An 18920-nucleotide genomic window follows, 5' to 3' on the forward strand; every position below is an offset into this window, starting at 1 on the left:
TAGACATGTTGTCTTTGATGAGTAGAAGTTCCCAAGATACTCTGCGATTACTCCCACTGCATCTGTCTCCTCTACTGGCGTATATCTGCAGCCACCGTCACCTCTAGATCTTTCTTTGTCTTCTCCTCTGGAATCCTTAGTTTTCGACTCTTTGCTACAGGGAGGTTTAGATTCACCATCCCCGCCTCACAACAATACTCCATTGGTTCCTTCTTCCTTAGAGACAACCTCTCCTACGATAGGACCCCGTGGAACTCGTCCCATACAGGATATCCGTGTTGTATCAGTACTAGTTGCTTCTCAACCTTTCCGTCAGCACCCTATGATTACTCGTTCGTTGGATGGGTCCCTCCCACCTCGGTCTCATCTTGTAACTAGGTATCCCTTACCACAATCTTTGTTAGTTCATTCTAGTGATGACACCTCGGAACCCTCGGGTATTCCCAAGTAGCCAAATTCGCTCATTGGCATGATGTCATGACTAAGGAGTTTATTGCTTTGGTTTCTAATGAGGTCAAACGGAAGACAAATGGTACCATTGACAGGTACCATTGATAGGTACAAGGTGCATTTGGTCGCATAAGGTTTTACTCAAATTCTCGGGGTTGATTTTATAGCTACTTTTAGCCCGGTTGTCAAACCCGTAACCATTCGCACCATTCTCTCTCTTGCTGTGATGAACCGATGGTGTATACATCAAATTGACTTTGATAATGCTTTCTTGAATGGGATGCTTCGTGAAGATATCTACATTCGATAGCCCAAGGGTTTTGAGGATCCTGCCAAACCAGCCCATGCATGCAAGTTGCACAAAGCCCTTTAAGGACTCCATCATGCTTCGAGAGCTTGGTATGCTCGTCTCACTTATCAGTTAGCATAAATGGATTTTCAAGATCTACTACTGATGCTTCTCTATTTGTGTTTGTCTCTAAACATGTTACTTTGTATCTCCTTATCTATGTGGATGATGTCTTACTGATTAGGTGAAGGGATGAGAGATCTATCGTATGGACGCCCAAATCTTGCAGAATAAAGGGGGCAAATTTCAAAAAAAATTTCTCTCCCTTCAACTGGGAATTGCATTCCCTATTTAGAAAATCATATTTTCAATGATCATTCTTGAACCATAAACTGAACCAGATCTGAACCAAAAGGAGTAGGAGAGGATTATACCTGATACGGAGAAATAATATCTCCCAACAAAGGTGTTCACACCCAAGAAAGGATCCAAAGACTACTCCCACTGAAGATGGCGCAGTGCATGATGGAGCAGAATCAACAGTGTTCTTCTCCAAGAACTCTGTCCTTCGCAAGAAACAGCAGGATGGCACGTGAGCACAACTTCCTATCAATTCTTTCTCAAAGAACTGATGTCAAGATCGAATCTTGACTTCTCCCACAACTGGAGATCGACCTGGCAAACTGGGCGGCAAGAACAAGGAGGTGGCAAGAAAGAATTCTACAGGGTTGCTTAATTCTTTCTTCTGTGTTTTTCAGCACTAAAGAGGATGTGAAAATCTCAATTTTTTTTTAAAGGTTGCCGGCCCCTCCTTTTATTAACCTAAAAGGTCAGTTCCTAATCCAATTAAGAGCTGCTTATCCAAATCATATTTGGATCAGCCCTCTCTTTAGGTGATAAGGATAAACCTTTATCTTATCTACAGATTATTAGCTTTCTTCTAATCTCATTAGGATGTTTCTAGAGCTGAATCACATTCAAATCTGGACTCTCTGAGTGGATAGGGTCAAGACCCTATCCTATCTGCTAATCCATTTCAAAATTTGCCCCATAATTAACTAATTAAATAGCCCAGTTCGAAATGGGCTTTAGGCCCATTAAGCTTATGTGCTCACTTAACCTTCCTAACTGTTGCCCAGTTGGGCTTCCTTGTATGGCATGGGACCCAAGCATTGATCTACACATCAGCCACATGGGTTCGGCCCAGCCTTTGTTACAAGGCCTGGCCAAATACACTATTATGGACAGTGCACCCCCTGAAACCCATCAAATGGGCTCTATGGGCCCAACACTTACCCTAAGTGGTCCCTAAGCCAAGCCACCTTGTAACACACAGGGAGATGCAAGATTAGCCCATCAGATATTACCCTTAATGGTTTTACACACAACCTCTCAGCCCATAATGATCATACACTGCCCGACAAGAGAGGACCACTCCCTCGGCTGCAAGGAACAGTGTTGCACTCTCTACTAATATGGATCCCAGGAATTAAAACATTTCGCAAACATTTTAGAAACCATAATATATATACTTTTATATCTCATATAAAATAAACTTTGCAAAAGAAATCTCAACGATTGAAATCGGCTGCCGGCAGTCTTGGTTTCCATCAGTGAGAGTGCATCCCCGATCATTACCTTTGTCCGATAAAGGGGCTGATCTTGTCACTACGATCACCCACTCAGATGAATTCTCAAACTGTCCCAACATACCCAGGTTTTGGCCCCCGCTAAGGATCTCACTGATTGGTATATCAAAGACAGCCCAATCCGACACCTAGTGCAGTATCATAATCGAGTCTAGGGGTCGAGTGCAACTTTCCAGGTTTGCCCATCAATCTCCGAGGTCCAGGGCAATATTATAAATCTGGTCCAGTTCATAGATTCAATTAATCTTACAATGTATGTGCCTAGGGTCTCACCCTAGCAGCTGAGATAGGCCACCCCAACCGACTTGGTGGCACCACAGTGTCAGCCTTATCAAGATAGGTCTCCCTAGACCGACCCACTGGCTGTGAACATTCTAAACTAACACGAGTCTCATTAAGTGTCCAGATTAAGGGTATTACACAGAAACATACCAAGGGAACATGAATCAAATATGCACTTTTATTCATTTACAATAAACTCATAAAGTACATCATTCTGATTGAAGATAAGGGCATACAAAACTATCTAACATTAGGAACTCCCAAAGTGCTATTCATAATTGCATTCAAGAGCTTTCTTGTCATTTGTCTCTTAAGGATCTAAGCCATGTTGGTGTCTCCAAAAGCATGTCATTAACCACTTTGAAACACCAGTTTAATATTTATAATTTTTATCATTTCTCAAATAACTACTAACGTAGTAAATGGGTGAGAATGGGTCATATCCACAGGGAAGCAAGTGAAAATTAATATATACTTAGGTCCGGACAAGAGAATGTCATCGAGAATGGTAGAAAATATGAAAATACAAAAATAAAATCTATTATTGCTAAAAATAAATGTTTCGAATTTAAACAAGACAATAAATAAAAATTAGAATATAATAAAGTATGGGAATCAACAAAGGAAATGAAATAAATAAATAAATAAAAATGATCCAGAATCCGGATCCAGTGGCGGTAACTGCAAATCGGCCAGACAGCTTGCAGAAAACCCTCTTGACAAGAACCGAGCGTCTTATAAGCTTAATTTATTCATAAGAATTGGGGGTGTTTTTAGGCTTAATTGTTGAGATTCTATGGTTAATTTGGGTATTTATGAGTCAATTTAATGCATTCAGATGTTTGGTCACTTTTCAGGTAACTAATTGTCAAAGGTGAAAGTTTTGGGCCAATTTGGGACAAGCTGATAAAGATCAGGGACTAAAGTGCAAAGCTTCACACCCAATTGCAGCCCAGTCGAAACCTTATGGGAGAACAGCAGTTTGGCCCATCAAGAAGAACAACCTAACTGCGGTTTGTCCCACTAAGAACAGCAGCCCAGTCTGCAGCCTAGGGAAGGCTCCAAAGGTGGCTAGCTTTAGAGAAGGAAGGGAGGCTGAAGAGAAAATGTATAAAAAGAAAAGAAAAAGAAAGAATTAGGGTTCAGACCCTTGAAGAAATAAACAGGAGAAGAAGAGAGGAGGAGAAGATCTTTTGGACAGAGCACACTCAATTCGAAGAGAAGAAAATTGAGAGATCAGTTGCAAGATACTTTCTTTTTCTCTTGTAACATCATGTTTACTCTTGATATTGGGATGTTGCTTGTTCTTAATTACATCACGAGGGGCTAAGTTTCTATTGTTAGGGATTAATACTTGATCATGCATTGGTTTTCATTCATTAATAAAATCGATGAGGTTCTTGTTATATTGTGTTATTTGTGCTTATTACTTATCATTGATTGATCACCAATGATTCGTTCTGTAATCAAGATTATCCATTGAGAGATGATAATTGAGGTGGAAGTAATAACCCTTATTCAACCAATAATTAGGTAGAGATATCGTTTGTTGGTAGGATTTCCTTGTAGGTGTATTAATAGCTTGTATTTATGCAAAGAGGATTTCGATTGAAAGAATGAGAATTCATTGATTGTAATTCCATTTAATTGAACATAGGTTTAGCTAATCGACTCTTAAGAAAGATCGACTAGTGCTTTTAGGAAACACCTTGGAATATAACAACCCTCGTGAGATTTTATTGATATTGAATCTTGATGATCATGATAAGATTAATCCCTAGCAACTTTGTTATTGATTTTGTTCAAATTACTATTTTTTGTCATTTAATTTCCTTAATCAGTAGCGCTAGTTTAAATTCCTTAAATCGCAAACCCAAATTGATTATTGCTTTAAACAAGTTGAGAAGAAATTAATAGGTGGCTAAATAATTCATTCCTCATGGGAACGATTCAGTATTCCTTACTATATTACTTGCATGACTCCGTACTCTTTCGGATAGCGGTCAGCGTCCATCCTTTCTACAACCCTCGAATCCCTCGAGACACCTTAGCCTTGAACCAAACGAATTCAGATCTACAAAACAGAGAAACAAACAAAAATTAAATCTAAAAGATTGCGAAATAAAAATAACAGAAGAGAAAATAAAGAAAAGAAAAGAATGGTTGATCAGATCCAATGGCGTTAGTTGTAAATTGGTTGAACAGCTTGCAGAAACCCCTCCTAAGAAGAACTGGGTGTCCTCCCCTTCTACAACCCTTGAACTCCTCAAGAAACCTTAGCCTTGTAACTGGGTGAATTGACCAACCCCTTCTCTAGGGCCCTTGGGGTCCTTTTTATAGAGAAGGGTGGACACAACTGGGAATAGAGAGAAAGAGGGAGGCGACAGTTGGGTTTTAGCAAAGTTATGGGTGCCCTAGGGTTTCTCAAGGAGGGTTAGGATGGTTTTGGAGTGATCCTAAGACTGAGAATAGAATAAGAGGGCGTCCAATATTATGTAGGGTTGAGATTTGGGTGCCCAGAAATGGATGGAGAAAATTGAGGCGCCTAGGATTGAAAGGAGGAGATTTAAAGAGGTGGGTGGCGCCCTAGAGTGGATGGCTAAGATATAAGATGGAATAGAGGGCTGAGATCTAGTGGTTAGGGGCTGAATGGTGAGGATTACCAGTTAGGTGGCACCCTAGGGTTTAAAAACTACAAAAAGAGTGTCCTAGAATGGATGGTGGAGATTAATCAGCTAGGGGCGGCTAGGGTTTGCTAAGAGTGAAAAGAATTGGTTAAAAGGTGCCCTAGGGTTTGCTAAAACGTAGGGAGCATGCTAATACATTAGGAGGGGCGCTAAATTGGGTTTAGCAGTTAGGAGGCGCCCTCTTGCTTTTAGTTTTTCACAAAAACACCCCATTTCTTTGTTAGACTTCACACCATCTTCCCAAAATCTACATTTCAGCCATGAAAACTTCTTAGTTTTGCACAAAACTTGCACAGATACCCTCAGAGGTCACAACATTTAAATTGATTAGGAAAATGACACAATTTGACTACTCTAAGGCCAAAAATACCCTTGAATTGATGCCCTTAAGGCATCAAAATGCAAAGTTATCACCTGTCGCTTTCTTCCTTGGTATTCAAATTCCTCGGCATTCTAATGGGGTACTTCTTAGTCAACGTCAGTACATTACAGATCTGCTACAACGGTCTCAAATGGATGCTGCTAAACCAATTTCCTCTCCTATGGTTGTTCACCCCAAGCTTACTCAGAATGATGGCTCTCCTCTTCCCAATCCTACTGAGTATCAGAGTATTGTTGGAGCCCTTCAGTATGTTGCTATCACCCGTCTAGACATCTCCTTCGTAGTCAGCAAGGTCTCTCAGTTCCTCTAGTCTCCTACTGATGTTCATTGGGGAGCTGTCAAACGCATCTTGCGTTATCTCAAACACACCATTATGCATGGTCTACACATCTCTCGATCGTTGTCTACTCCTCTTACACTTCATGCATTTTCAGATGCTGACTGGGCTGGGTGTCCGGATAACCGACGATCTATTGGTGGATTTGCTATTTATTTAGGGTCTAATCTTATTGCCTGGAGCTCTTGCAAACAAGCCACAGTAGCACGTTCCAGCATTGAGCTTGAGTTTTGTGCTTGTACTACATCTACTACTGAAGTTCTATGGATTTCCTTCCTTCTTCGAGATCTTGGCTTCAATCTCTCTAGGATACCTACTATTTGGTGTTATAACATCGGTGCCACCTACCTTGCGGCCAATCCTGTGTTCCATGCTCGAACTCGTTATGTTGAGGTTGATTTTCACTTTCTCCAAGATCTTGTTCTTTCCAAACGGCTTACCGTGCGGTTCATCTCTTCCAAAGATCAAGTTGCTGACATTCTCACCAAGCCACTTGCTGGTGATCAGTTTCTTTTCTTGCGGGACAAACTCCATGTTCATGATGAGCATGGAGTTTGAGGGGGCGTATTAGAATATATCCAGTTGTTACACTATTACACTCATGTTCATCTAGGATTCCATCCATAGGATAACACTTATCCTTACGAGTTAGGATAATTGTTATCCTACTGAGATGAGAACTTGTTTGTTATCTTAGTTTGTTATCTCTTGGTTGTTATCTGGGGCTCTATCAAAGATAGAGTCCTCTCTTTGTAGCACTTCCTCCATTATAAATACATGCAAGGCCAATGGCCAATTCATTGCGCCAAATACTTCTTGTTCTCTCTTTTGTTTAACTTTCACTTTCTATTTTTCTATGCTCCTCTTATCTGTCTGTAACTAATTAGGCGGTGTAAAGTATGGGGGGTGCAAATGATTTGAGAGCAAAATTTGGTTTAATTTAAGGCTTTATTTTATTCTGTTTGTTTGTAATGCAAATGAAGTAAAGCCAGAAGAAAAAGTGAATCAGAATTTGTATTCTTGTCATTTGCATTGCCATGCATTTGCATCACTGCATTTTTATTGTAACTGCTCTTAAGCCAATTCTTCAAGCTACGGAATCCCGTTATGTTACTTGGTTCAATTTGAAAGGTGACTTAAACTTTGAAAGTACTAATGGACTTGATTCAAAAATTATTCAGGAAGCTAGTTGTTTGGATGTCCTTGCAGGCTAGAAAAGAAAAGGTCGAAAGGCAAGGCTCCAATAACGCATATAAATTAGGAAGTGGTACTGCTTTTTAAAGTAAAACAAATACCTTCAATTCATTGGTGGATGATTAATTTTCTCGGGAGAGTGTTTTTTCCAGTAGGAAAAGATGGTATGGAAAGTATATACAGAAGAGACTTCTATGTTCCTAGCAGCCTCTAGAGTACTCTAGACTTTATTACTGTGTCAAAACAAGGATGGGAATAATGGATGGATCAAGACCTATCACCTAACATCTGAGGAGAATCAGCTTGAGAAAAGCACTGAACAGTCTGAACCTGTATATATCCAATGAAATTGTTTTTCAAAGTTGAGGAAAAGAAAAGATTACATGGCCACGAGTTATCTTGACTACTTGTAGATAAGGATGTTAATGGACCGATTTTGGATTGGACTCCGTTCAGTCCAAAATCAATTTGAACGGATTGAATGGACCAACAAGTCATATTGGATTGGACCAATCCAGTCCAAAATATTTATATGGATTGGACCTGATCTGTCTGTAATAAATTTATATAAGATAAGAATATAGGTATCAATAGATCGGGTTTGGGTTGAAACCAATCTAAATTAAAACGAATTTGAACAAATTGGATGATCCAGACATTGAATTAGACTAGTCCAAAATATTCATTGGATTGGACCTGGTCAATTTGTAATAGACTAACATTGGACTGGATTACGAATTTGAACAAATTGGATGATCCAGACATTGAATTAGACCAGTCCAAAATATTCATTGGATTGGACCTGGTCAATTTGTAATAGACTAACATTGGACTGGATTTGGTCCATCCCAATCCAGTCCAATTGACACCCCTACTTGCAGTTGCAGAGTTTTCTCAAGACGCATGAAAAAAACATGTTCCCTGCCTTTGAACCAAACCAAACACAGCTTGACTTCACATCCTCTCCTCTGCATCAATCAATATCAATTTACAACACCATCTAGAAAAATTGCTTTAATTTTGAAATGGGTAAGACAGGCTGGCATGGCAGACTGCTATTGGTCTGGTGTAAAAAATTTTTTGCACGCTAATATGAGTTCCGTCTTATTGTCAAACTAAGGAATTTAAGTAAACATTTTATAAACAATGACATAAAGTTAGTAGATTCGAGTTTACGTTAATCAAATTTGGGAGCGCACTCTGTGAGGAGCAGATCCCAATTGGGAGTGAAGTGCATCAATCAAATGGTTGGTTAGTTGGTGAATCGTTTAAAGTATTGTTTTAGTTTTTTCTGCTCATAGAATTAATACAAGATATTATTCTTGCAAAGGCCCAGTTTAAAATGGCCATCAGTCAGTCAGCCCATTTCTCAGGCCTTCAGATTCAGAGGATTCAGAGCCTTCAATAAATTGTTCACTCATCGATTCAAATGGTCATACTGAGCTTTTTTTGCACAAGTTGAATTGATTCCTAACCTTCCCATCAGATCAGAATACCTACTGATTACTGAAGCAACCAAAAATGCATAACTATTATCAAGGTTGCCATACGCTCTATTATTAACATCATCAACTCCAACTCATCACCCCGGCTTCGAATACAAACAGAAGGAGAACGGAAAGCTCAACCCAAATCCGTCAGTCATTATGCTTTCTAATGCAAAGATCTCTACTGAAGGGAACCAAGAAATCACTCCTACGACAGCCACAGCAACTCCACTCCTTTCTTTCCAAAAATATTATTAGGAACTATGCTTTTGGAAGAAGCGGTAGTGCTAAGGATGTAACTCCATGGACCAATCTCATCTCGGTCCTTGCTAGATGCAGCTCTAGCAGCGAGATGGCCTTGTTTGAGGCCTCCCGGATGCGTAAGTTAGGAATCAAACCCAATAGCTACACTCTGGTCTGTATGATCCGGGCTTCAACGAATTTGGGCTGGATTTTCTACGGTCAGCAGCTCCACTGCTACATCATACACTCTGGCTTCATTTGTAATGTCTTTGTTTCAACCGCTATTATCAGTTTTTATTCCAAGTTCGAGCTATTCGATAATGCCCACAACTTGTTTGTTGAGATTCTTCATCCAAATGTAGTTTCTTGGAATTCTTTGATTTCCGGGTACGTGCACGGCGGGCAGCCCCACAAGGCGTTGGCTTTGGTTCGTGAGTTGGACAGGTCGGACTTGCGGCCCGATTCGTTCACATTCTCTGCGTCACTGGTTGCTTGTGTCCAATTGGGTCTCTTAAAATTGGGAAGGTCGATCCATTCGAAGATATTAAAAATCGGTTTGGAATGGAATGTCGTAGTTGGTAACTGTTTAATCGACATGTATGGCAAATGTGGCTCTACGGACGAAGCAATCCAGGTGTTCGACGAGACGATAGACAAGGATACAGTAACTTGGAATTCAGTTGTAGGGGCAACCGCCAGGAATGGAAGATTCGAAGAAGCACTCAAACTTTTGCTTCAGATGCCTGCTCCTGATACAATCTCATACAACGAAGTGCTCAATGGAATTGCCCAATTAGGACACATCGAAGATGCTGTTCGCTTTCTTGAAGAAATGCCCAGCCCCAGCTCCTCTTCATGGAATTGTATTATCAGTGGCTACATAAACCGGAACAGATTGCCAGAAGCACTGGGTTTATTCGCTAAGATGCACTTGAAAGACATTGAAATGGACCAATTCACGTATTCTAGCATTCTAAGAGGCATTGCAGGCCTCTCAGCTCTAACATGGGGGACATTAATTCACTGTAGAACGATCAAGACTGGTTTGAATACGTGCAGTGTCGTCGGAAGTGCTTTGATCGACATGTACTCCAAGTGTGGGCAGGTTGACAAAGCTGAATCTATATTCGGTGTGTTGCCTAGAAAGAATTTGGTATGCTGGAATGCGATGATATCAGGCTATGCACACAACGGCAATGCAAACCAAGTGATGAGGCTGTTTGAGCAGTTGGTGACGGCGTCGGACTTGCAACCGGACGGAATCACATTTCTTAGTGTCTTACAAGCGTGTGGGCAAGATGAAGGGTTATCACATCTTGGAACACCCTACCTCGAGTCGATGATCAGGGAATATGGGATGGATCCAACGCCGGAGCACTGTTCTTGCATGATTCGTCTGTTCGGACAAAGAGGGGAGGTGCGGAAGGCAGAGTGGTTGATGCATGAATTGGGATATGGGTCGTGTGGGTTGGTGTGGAGGGCCTTGCTTGGTGCATGTGGAGCTTGTGGGGATCTGAAGGTTGCAGAGGTTGCAGCTGCCAAGATAATCGAGTTGGAAGGTGACAATGAATTGGTGTACGTATTGCTGTCCAACATGTATGCATCTCATGGGAGATGGAGTGATGTGAGTGCACTAAGGGAGTTGATGAGGAAAAGAGGATTCAGAAAAGAAGCCGGTTTTAGTTGGATTGAGGTGGAAAATGTGGTCTCAACTCTCAACTAGCAATTGATTAATTAATTACAACCCAATTAAATTTTACTGTGATTCTTCCGGTCTCCCCATGTTTCTCTCATACCACATTGATGATTTTATTTTAACGTAGCGCTCTGATCGATCGATCAACAAATCCTCTTCTTTAGATCAAGAAATCACGTTGCATTCAGTTAGGGGGGTGTTAGGGCAACAAGCTAGGTTGGTTTTGTTTTTGACCCCTAACCCTAAACTAAAGCATCAAACTGCTCAACAATGGCATGTACGAAGGGAGCTCGCGTTTTATCTATTCAACGGGCTGTAGAACCAATGATAAATGATGATGTGCGATCTGACGCTCTCTATTGGAGGACAGTTCGGACGTCAGGCTAGTGAGGTTGTCTAGTCGAGCTGTAAGAAAAGGAGGTCAAAGTGTCCAAGGTAAATTAACTAATGTGGGCAATCCGATGCTTAAGTTAGTGAATTGGATGTTTTTGAGAGAGTTCAAAGCAATATTGCTGAGTACTAAGAGAAGTGAATAGTGCATACTTTGTGAGGCTGGAGGTGAGACCTTTATATAGGTGAGCTACCGTGGGCCTCACGATATGTGTCCAAGATCCTCGGCCCATCTGGTCCGGAGTTGGTTTCGCACCCGAAGACGAACTCTGTGTAAGCTGATAAGGCTTATCTAGGTCTGTCCGAATCGGGTGGTGAGAAGATGAACTTCGTTGACGTGGTGTCGTGATCCTAAAGAGATCGGAGACAGTTGGCTTGCTTCTAGATAGAGGTTATGTGGCATCTTGGCAGATCGGTGCATATAGTTGAGCTATTTGAGGCTCAGTCTAGCTGGTGTTAGATAATGTATACTCTTAGCTCCAATCAGATTTATGTATATTATGACATTTATTGTAAATGAATAAAATACATATTTGATTCATGTTATATTGGTGTGTTTCTGTATAATACCCTTAAACTAGACACTTATGAGACTCGTGTTAATTTAGAATCTTCACAGCTGTTGGATAGATCTAGGGAGATTTATCTTTCCAAGGCTGATACTGCTATGCCACCAAGTTGGTTGGGGTGGCTTGTCTCAGCTGCTAGGGTGAGACCTGAGGTACATGCAGTGTGGGTTTGCTTGAAACACTGAACTAGACCAAATTACAGTATTGCCTTAGACCCTAGAGATAAATGGGCAAAACCAGAATGCTATACTTGACCCCTAGACTCGATTATGATACTGCACTAAGTGTCGGATTGGATTGCCTTTGATATGCCAATTAGTGAGATCCTCAAAGGGGGTCAAAACCTGGGTATGTTGGGGCAGTCTGAGAATTTACCTGAGTGGGTGATCATAGTTACAGGATCAGCCCCTTTGTCGGACAAAGTAAATGATCGGGGAATGTACTCTCTTTGATGGAAACTTAAACTACCGGTAGTTGATTTCAAAGTGTTGAAATTTGTTTTGCAAAATATATATTTATATGGAGATATATATAAATATAATATATATATATATATATATTACCGTTTCACAAAATATTTGCAAAAGGTTTTAATTCCCGGGATCCATGTGAGTAGAGTGCAACACTGTACCTTACAACTGAGGGAGAGGTCCTCTCTTGTCAGGTAGCGTTTGATCATTATGGGCTGAGAGGTTAAGTGCAAGACCATTGAGGCTAATACCTGATGGATTAATCTCACATCTGCCCACAATTCTTGGGCCTTCATAAGATGGCTGGACCCAATGACCATTTAGTGTAAATGTTGGGCCCATTTAGAGCCCATATTGATGGCCTCAGGGGTTCACTGTATTCAACAATGAATTCGGACAGGTCTTGTAACAGAGGATAGGTTGAACCCATGTGGCTGATGTGGAGACCAATGATAGGGTCCCATGCCATATATATATATATTTATTTATATATTACGGTTTCACAAAATGTTTGCAAAAGGTTTTAATTCCCGGGATCCGTGTGAGTAGAGTGCAACGCTGTACCTTGCAACCGAGGGAGAGGTTCTCTCTTGTCGGACAGCGTTTGATCATTATGAGCTAAGAGGTTAAGTGTAAGACCATTGAGGCTAATACCTGATCAACTAATCTCACATCTGCCCACAGTTCTTGGGCCATCATAAGATGGCTAGACCCAATGAACATTTAGTGTAAATGTTGGGCCTGTTTAGAGCCCATATTGATGGCATCAGGGGTTTACTGTATTCAACAGTGAATTCGGACAAGTCTTGTAACAAAGGCTAGGCTGAACCCATGTGGCTGATGTGGAGACCAATGATAGGGTCCCACGCCATACAAAGAGAGCCAAGCTAGCCAGCATTAAAAAGGAAGTGAGCCTGAAAGCTTAATGGACCTAAAGCCCATTTCGAACTGGGTTAATTGGATTAATTGAATGGGGGGCGAATCTGGGTATGGATCAGTAGATAAGGATAAGAGGATAACTCTTACCCACTTAAAGAGTCTAGATCCAAATAGAGATTTGGATCAGGAAACTTCTAATTTGATTAGGAGTAGTTGATCTTGATCTGTAGATAAGATAAGGGATTATCCTTATCACTTAAAGAGTTCAGATCCAAATATGATTTTGATCAAGAAACTCCTAATCAGATTAGGAGATTGACTCTTTAAGGGTTATATATAAAGAGGAGGGCGAACTGAAAAAGACATACAATTTGATTGCTTCCTGCTTCCAATTCTCTCTCTCTACTCTTACTGCCCTACCCTGTTCGATCTCCGCCTCTTGGAGTGATCAAGATTCGATCTTGATGTTGTTTCTTGGTGGAAGAAACAATTCTGAAGTTGTGCTCACTACCCCATTCGATTATTGCTGAAGAATCTGAGGTTCTTGGTGAAGAACCACTTGTTGATCCTGTCTCATCCTAAGCTGTGCCATCTTTAGTGGAGGGAGGATTTGGTATTCTCTTTGGGCGTGAACACCTATGTTGGGAGGAGCTTTTTGCGTGGATTCCGTATCAGGTATTACTCTCCCTAATCTTGGTTCCAGATTTGGTCCAGTTTGTTTCAATAACGAATATTAAAAACTGTATTTTTCTAAATCAAGGAATAGGATTCTTGAATGGGAGAAAGAAATTTTTGAAATTTCGCCCAGCCACCTTGCATGGTTCAGGCTTTGATGGATCTCCCATTCCTTCAACTGGGTGACCCAAGGTGTGCGAGGTGACTGGGATCGTTGAGGTCAGTGAGGTCATTGAGGTGTCACCTTATCATTCTGTCATTCCATGTGTCATCACATCATTTGACGGGCCAAATTATCCCACATCAATTGCCCCCGCTTCCTAGCCCGACGTGGTCAACTTGGGGTGGGAGTATCATTGAGTCAAGGAGATTTAGCTTGGACTTTGGCTCAGCCGGGTTCAACCAACAATTCAGATCTAGTTGACTCAACTAGTTCCACCTTGGGGGCAAGGTCACGTCTCACGTACACACGGACATCACGCGAGCATTAAGCTCCGCGGACATTAAAAACGCGCTCAACTGTTTTTTCCTCAAAATATGAACAATTGCACCCCTAGGAACCTTTGGATCTATTTGATTTGGACCGTCCATTGCTCGACTTAAACAGTTATAAATAGAGCCCTTGGGGACCCATTTCTTTTGTCTTAATTGAGTTTTGGTGCATATTGAGGTTGCGGAGCACGATGTTGTTAGAATTTTCAATCAGGTCGATGAGGTCAATCACTTCGTTCCTTGGGTGAGTCGTCTTCCCTTGCTTTTTCCATTATGTCTAGTGGTGAGTCTAGAGAGGAAAGGGGGCAGTCTGATCGGGACAAGGAGGGGTCCTCGGTCCAAGACTAATGAGCTTCCCATAAAGGGGCTTCATCTTCCCATCGGCCATCTAAGGCCAAGGTATCAAACCACGTCGGTCCCATTGAACTTTTTGCCAATGAGATTTATGGACTCGTGGCTCAATACAAGATCCCCAACCAATTCGGCTACTCCCTTCCTTTTGGGGTGTTCCCCTGGGAGGATGAGGAGAACGGAGTCGTTGTCTTCGATGAAGCTCTGAAAGCAGGTCTCTGGTTTCCTCCCCATCCGTTTATCCCCGAAGTCCTAAACTATTACAATATTAGCCTCCTTTAGTTGCACCCGAAGTCAATCCACACTTTTATTGGTACAATTTCCCTTTGTCATCATATTGGCCTTCCCCTAGACGTTAGGACCTTTGTCGGCCTCTGCCAAATAAAACACAACCTTGCTAGCACCTTGGGTAGGGATAGTTACTACTTGTCTTATCGACCTGGGTACAAGATTTTACACAACTTCCCTTCCAAAGTGTCGGCCTGGAAGAGGAAGTATTTCTTCCTTGAGCTACCTGGTGGATGGCCATTCTCGACGTCCTAGAGAGAGTGAGTGAGAGACTCCGAGGATGGGACCTTGAGTGAGCAGGTGCAGGCCATAGTGCAGAATCTTGTGGACTTTTGATTGATGTTGACTATGTTCTTGGTCAAGGAGAAGCTGATCCAGGCCGGGCCTAAGTCCTCCGGGTAGGTCCTTATCTCAGGCTCGAGCGTCCCCTTTCTTTACTTTATTTTAGTTTAACTAACTCTTAGCTTCTCGTGTAGGAGACCTGTCGAGTGCACCAACTACCAGACTGCTTCAAAACATGAGGAGGAAAAAGAAGAGAAAGGTAGCCAATGAGGAAGCGCCTCGGGTATCGGCTCCCAAGCCTACAACGCCGAGTGTTGCCAAGGCAATCCCGATGGTTGACCTGGTTGGAGAAGATCAACCGGAGAGGACCTCACTAGAGACCGAGGCAGCCCAGACATCCGAGGCATGCCATTTACCATCATGGATATTTGGACCGCCCTGATTAAGAGAGCAAGGAGGTCGTCTTCCCCGAGGAGGTCGTTGAACTTCGCAAAGCACGCCTTGGAAAGCTCGGCGGCAAAATCGTGCGCAATCTCATGATGGTAAGTTCCTAATCTCCTCATCATGTTATTCCCAACCAGTGTTCTATACTTAGCTTTTGTTTTCTTTTGTCAACAAACACCTTGACTCAATCCTTGGTTGGGCAATCTAAAAGGCATCTAGCGAAGGCCCAATCTACCAAGGCGGCGGGGAGCGAGTATTAGTCTCAGGTTGAAAGAACTGTTTCATTTATCGACGACATGAAGAATGAGTTGGTCACAAAGTGGAACCAGGTCTATGAGCTGGAGCTTCACGTCGATAATATCAACCAGGAGCTACAAGAGTAGGAAGCTCTCTTTGTCGAGCATGAAGCATAGCTCCTCAATGAGGTTCAAGTTTCCAGGGTCTGAGCTATTGAAGAGTTCAAGACTTCATCGGACTTCTTGAAGGAAAGGGAGGAGTTTGACACCGACACTTTTCTCCAAGGTTTCAATTTGTGCCAGATGCTGATGGAGTCGGTGTACCCCGAGGTCGACCTATCCAAGATAAAGTCCCCGGCATGCACGAACAAGATTACAGATCAAGTCGATCTAAAGCCTGACTTTGAGGATAAGGAAGATGGGGTCGATGAGGGAGCTGCAGCCGACAAGCAAGATTTTGGGGCCGATGTCGATGCCGCAGAGGTGGTTGGTGGTGGGACTTAGGAGCCCCGTGATGTCTGAAGTATCTTGCCTAATTTCTTGGACCCCCCTTGTACATATATGTAATGTGTCAAGCTTCCAAGCTCGCCTTGAATTTTTTTTTTTTTTTTATGATGTAACTCTTTGTCGTCTTTAATGAAATTTTTTCTTGTACATCACACGTCTACCTTCTTCGAAAGATAAACTTCAAAAAATAGATTAAGTATGGGATTATAACCCGAAGTGCTTAGGTGCCAAAGCGGCTAGGCATAGTATGGGATAATGACCCGAAGTGCCTAGGTGTCGAAGCAGGCTAGGCATATCAAACTATCGATGTCATCGCAAGGTCGGCACAGGGGGCCTTTAGGCTGATAGTAGCGAGCTACTCGCTGTTTGTAGGCCACGATCCAAATATAGGCCAAGTCTTGAACTTCTTCCACTAGGTCAAGGTTGGTTCGCAACTCATCATCATTGGTCTCCTCATCGTACGCCTCAGACTATAAGGTTGACACTTCGATTTCGGTGAGGATGACGGCCTATGTTCCATATGTTAGATTGAAAGGAGTTTCTCTGGTTGTTGTTTTGGTTGTAGTTCAGTATGCCCAAAGAACGCTAGGTAGCTCATCCACCCATACACCCTTAGATCGGGAAAGTTGAGCTTTAAACCCATGAAGGATTGCCCTATTCATTACCTCAACCTACCCATTTGCTTGGGATGAGCCATTGAGGCGAAATTCTATCGGATCCCCATCTTGGCACACTAGTTCTAGAATTTGATGTCTTTGAACTGCTTCCCATTGTCCAATATCAACACCTTGGGGAGTCCGAACCAGCAAACGATGCTCTTCCAAAAGAAGTTCTCGACTTCCACCCACTTAGTAAAATAGTCAACTGCCACAACCAAGAACCTTCTCTGCCCGGTCGTAGGTGGGAAGGGACGGAGGATGTCTATCCCTCACTGAGCAAACAGTCACGGGCAGATAAGGTACCTCAGGTTAACGGTAGGCTGGTGTGGTAAGTTAGCATGCCTATAGCAATGATCGCACCTCCAAATGAGCTCCAGTGCGTCTGCCTTCATTGTAGGCTAGTAATATCCTTGTAATAGCACTTTCTGGGCAAAATCCCTTCGTGGATCTCGAGTAGCACCTAGCTTTCCTTAGTTGGACCCAAGCAGCGTAGGTAGGGGAGCGTAAATGACCTGCGGTACAACTGCTCGCTGATGATGACGTAGTAAGCTGACTATCGCTCTACCCTCTGAGCTACGTTGCGATCTATCAGTAGGGTCTTGTGGCATAGGTAGTCAACAAGTGGATCCACCCAACTCGGCTCCACATCCAAAATAGGAGCGACATCTTTTGCCACCCTTTATATGCTAGGTCATAGCAGGTCTTCAACAAAATAGGAGCAACCTCGGTGTTCTCGGACCTTGGTATTTGCTAGATGTACCAAGAGTGGAAGTTGGGTAGGAGCTCTCTCACCTTGGCCAAATAAGCCGACATGGCAGGCTCCCTGGCCTCATACTGCCCATTCACCAAGTTCAGTACCAGGTAAGAGTCACTACACACCATGAGCTACTTTGCATGGATCTCCTTCGCTAATGACAGCCTGACTATTAGCGCATTGTACACTACTTCATTATTCAATGCTCCGAACGTGAACCGAAGAGCGTACTCCAACTTCACCTTGCTAGGTCCATAAAGGATCAGCTTAGCTCTGCTTCCACACTGGTTGGACAAGCTGCCAACGTGGAGGGTTTAAGTCTCCTTGTCCTAAGTCGAGTTGGTTGCTACATTGGTAGATGCCTCCGAAGTGGTAACAGGCTCGGTCGCTCTAGGGGTCAACGTTTTGAACGTGCAATCGGAAACAAAGTTAGCCAGACCTGTGCTTTGATTGCTACGCACGAATCAAACTGGATGTTTTATTCACTTAGCTCAATGGCCCACTTCGTTAGTCTTCTTGAGACCTTGGGCTTCTAAAGAACTTGACTCAAAGGTTGATCGATTAGGACTACAATGGTATGGGCTTAAAAGTAAGGGCGTAACTTCCGAGTTGCCAATACCAAGGCAAAGGCAAGCTTTTCTATATCGGGATACCTAGTCTCAACAACATGCAAGACTTTGCTTATGTAGTAGACAGGTACTTGCTTCCTGTCCACTTCTCGAATCAGTGCCGAGCTAACCACCTCGTCACTCGCGGAGAGGTAAAGTTATAGTTGATCTCCAGGTTCTAGTTTGGTCAATAGGGGTGGTGAATTGAGCTACCTTTTGAGCTCATCGAATGTGAGTTGTCACTCCTCGATCCACTCAAAATATTAGTTTTTCTTTATAGCCTTAAAAAATGGAAGACACTGCCCAATTGACTTAGACATAAACTGGTTCAGGGTGGCTATCCGACATGTTAGTTTTTTAACTTCTTTAATTAACCTGGGTGGTCTCATATCTAAGATGGCCTTGATTTTTTCTGGATTGGCTTCGATGTCACGTCAATGCGCTATGTAATCGAGGGACTTACCTGACGTGACCCCGAGGACACACTTGTTCGGGTTGAGCTTCATGTTATATTTTCTTAGAATTTCAAAAAACACAATTTAGGTCGGAAATTAAAGAATTAGAAAACTGAGTCTTTACTACCATGTCATCAACATATGCCTCTATTTTATTTCCAATTA

General features: G+C 42.4%; 1 protein-coding gene across 1 annotated transcript; it reads left to right on the plus strand.

Annotated features, from left to right (window-relative positions):
- The first annotated feature begins 8420 nt into the window (after nucleotides 1-8420).
- LOC148880409 (Pentatricopeptide repeat (PPR) superfamily protein) lies at nucleotides 8421-10762 on the plus strand. The gene is made up of 2 exons (XM_088962303.1): nucleotides 8421-8517; nucleotides 8601-10762. The coding sequence occupies exon 2, from the start codon at nucleotides 8927-8929 to the stop codon at nucleotides 10721-10723; it is 1797 nt and encodes a 598-aa protein (XP_088818429.1). The 5' UTR covers nucleotides 8421-8517; nucleotides 8601-8926; the 3' UTR covers nucleotides 10724-10762.
- Nucleotides 10763-18920: the final 8158 nt, after the last annotated feature.

The sequence above is a fragment of the Nelumbo lutea genome, chromosome 1, assembly GCF_056320005.1.
Source record: "Nelumbo lutea isolate HS-2025 chromosome 1, American lotus-T2T, whole genome shotgun sequence".
Lineage (NCBI taxonomy): Eukaryota > Viridiplantae > Streptophyta > Magnoliopsida > Proteales > Nelumbonaceae > Nelumbo > Nelumbo lutea.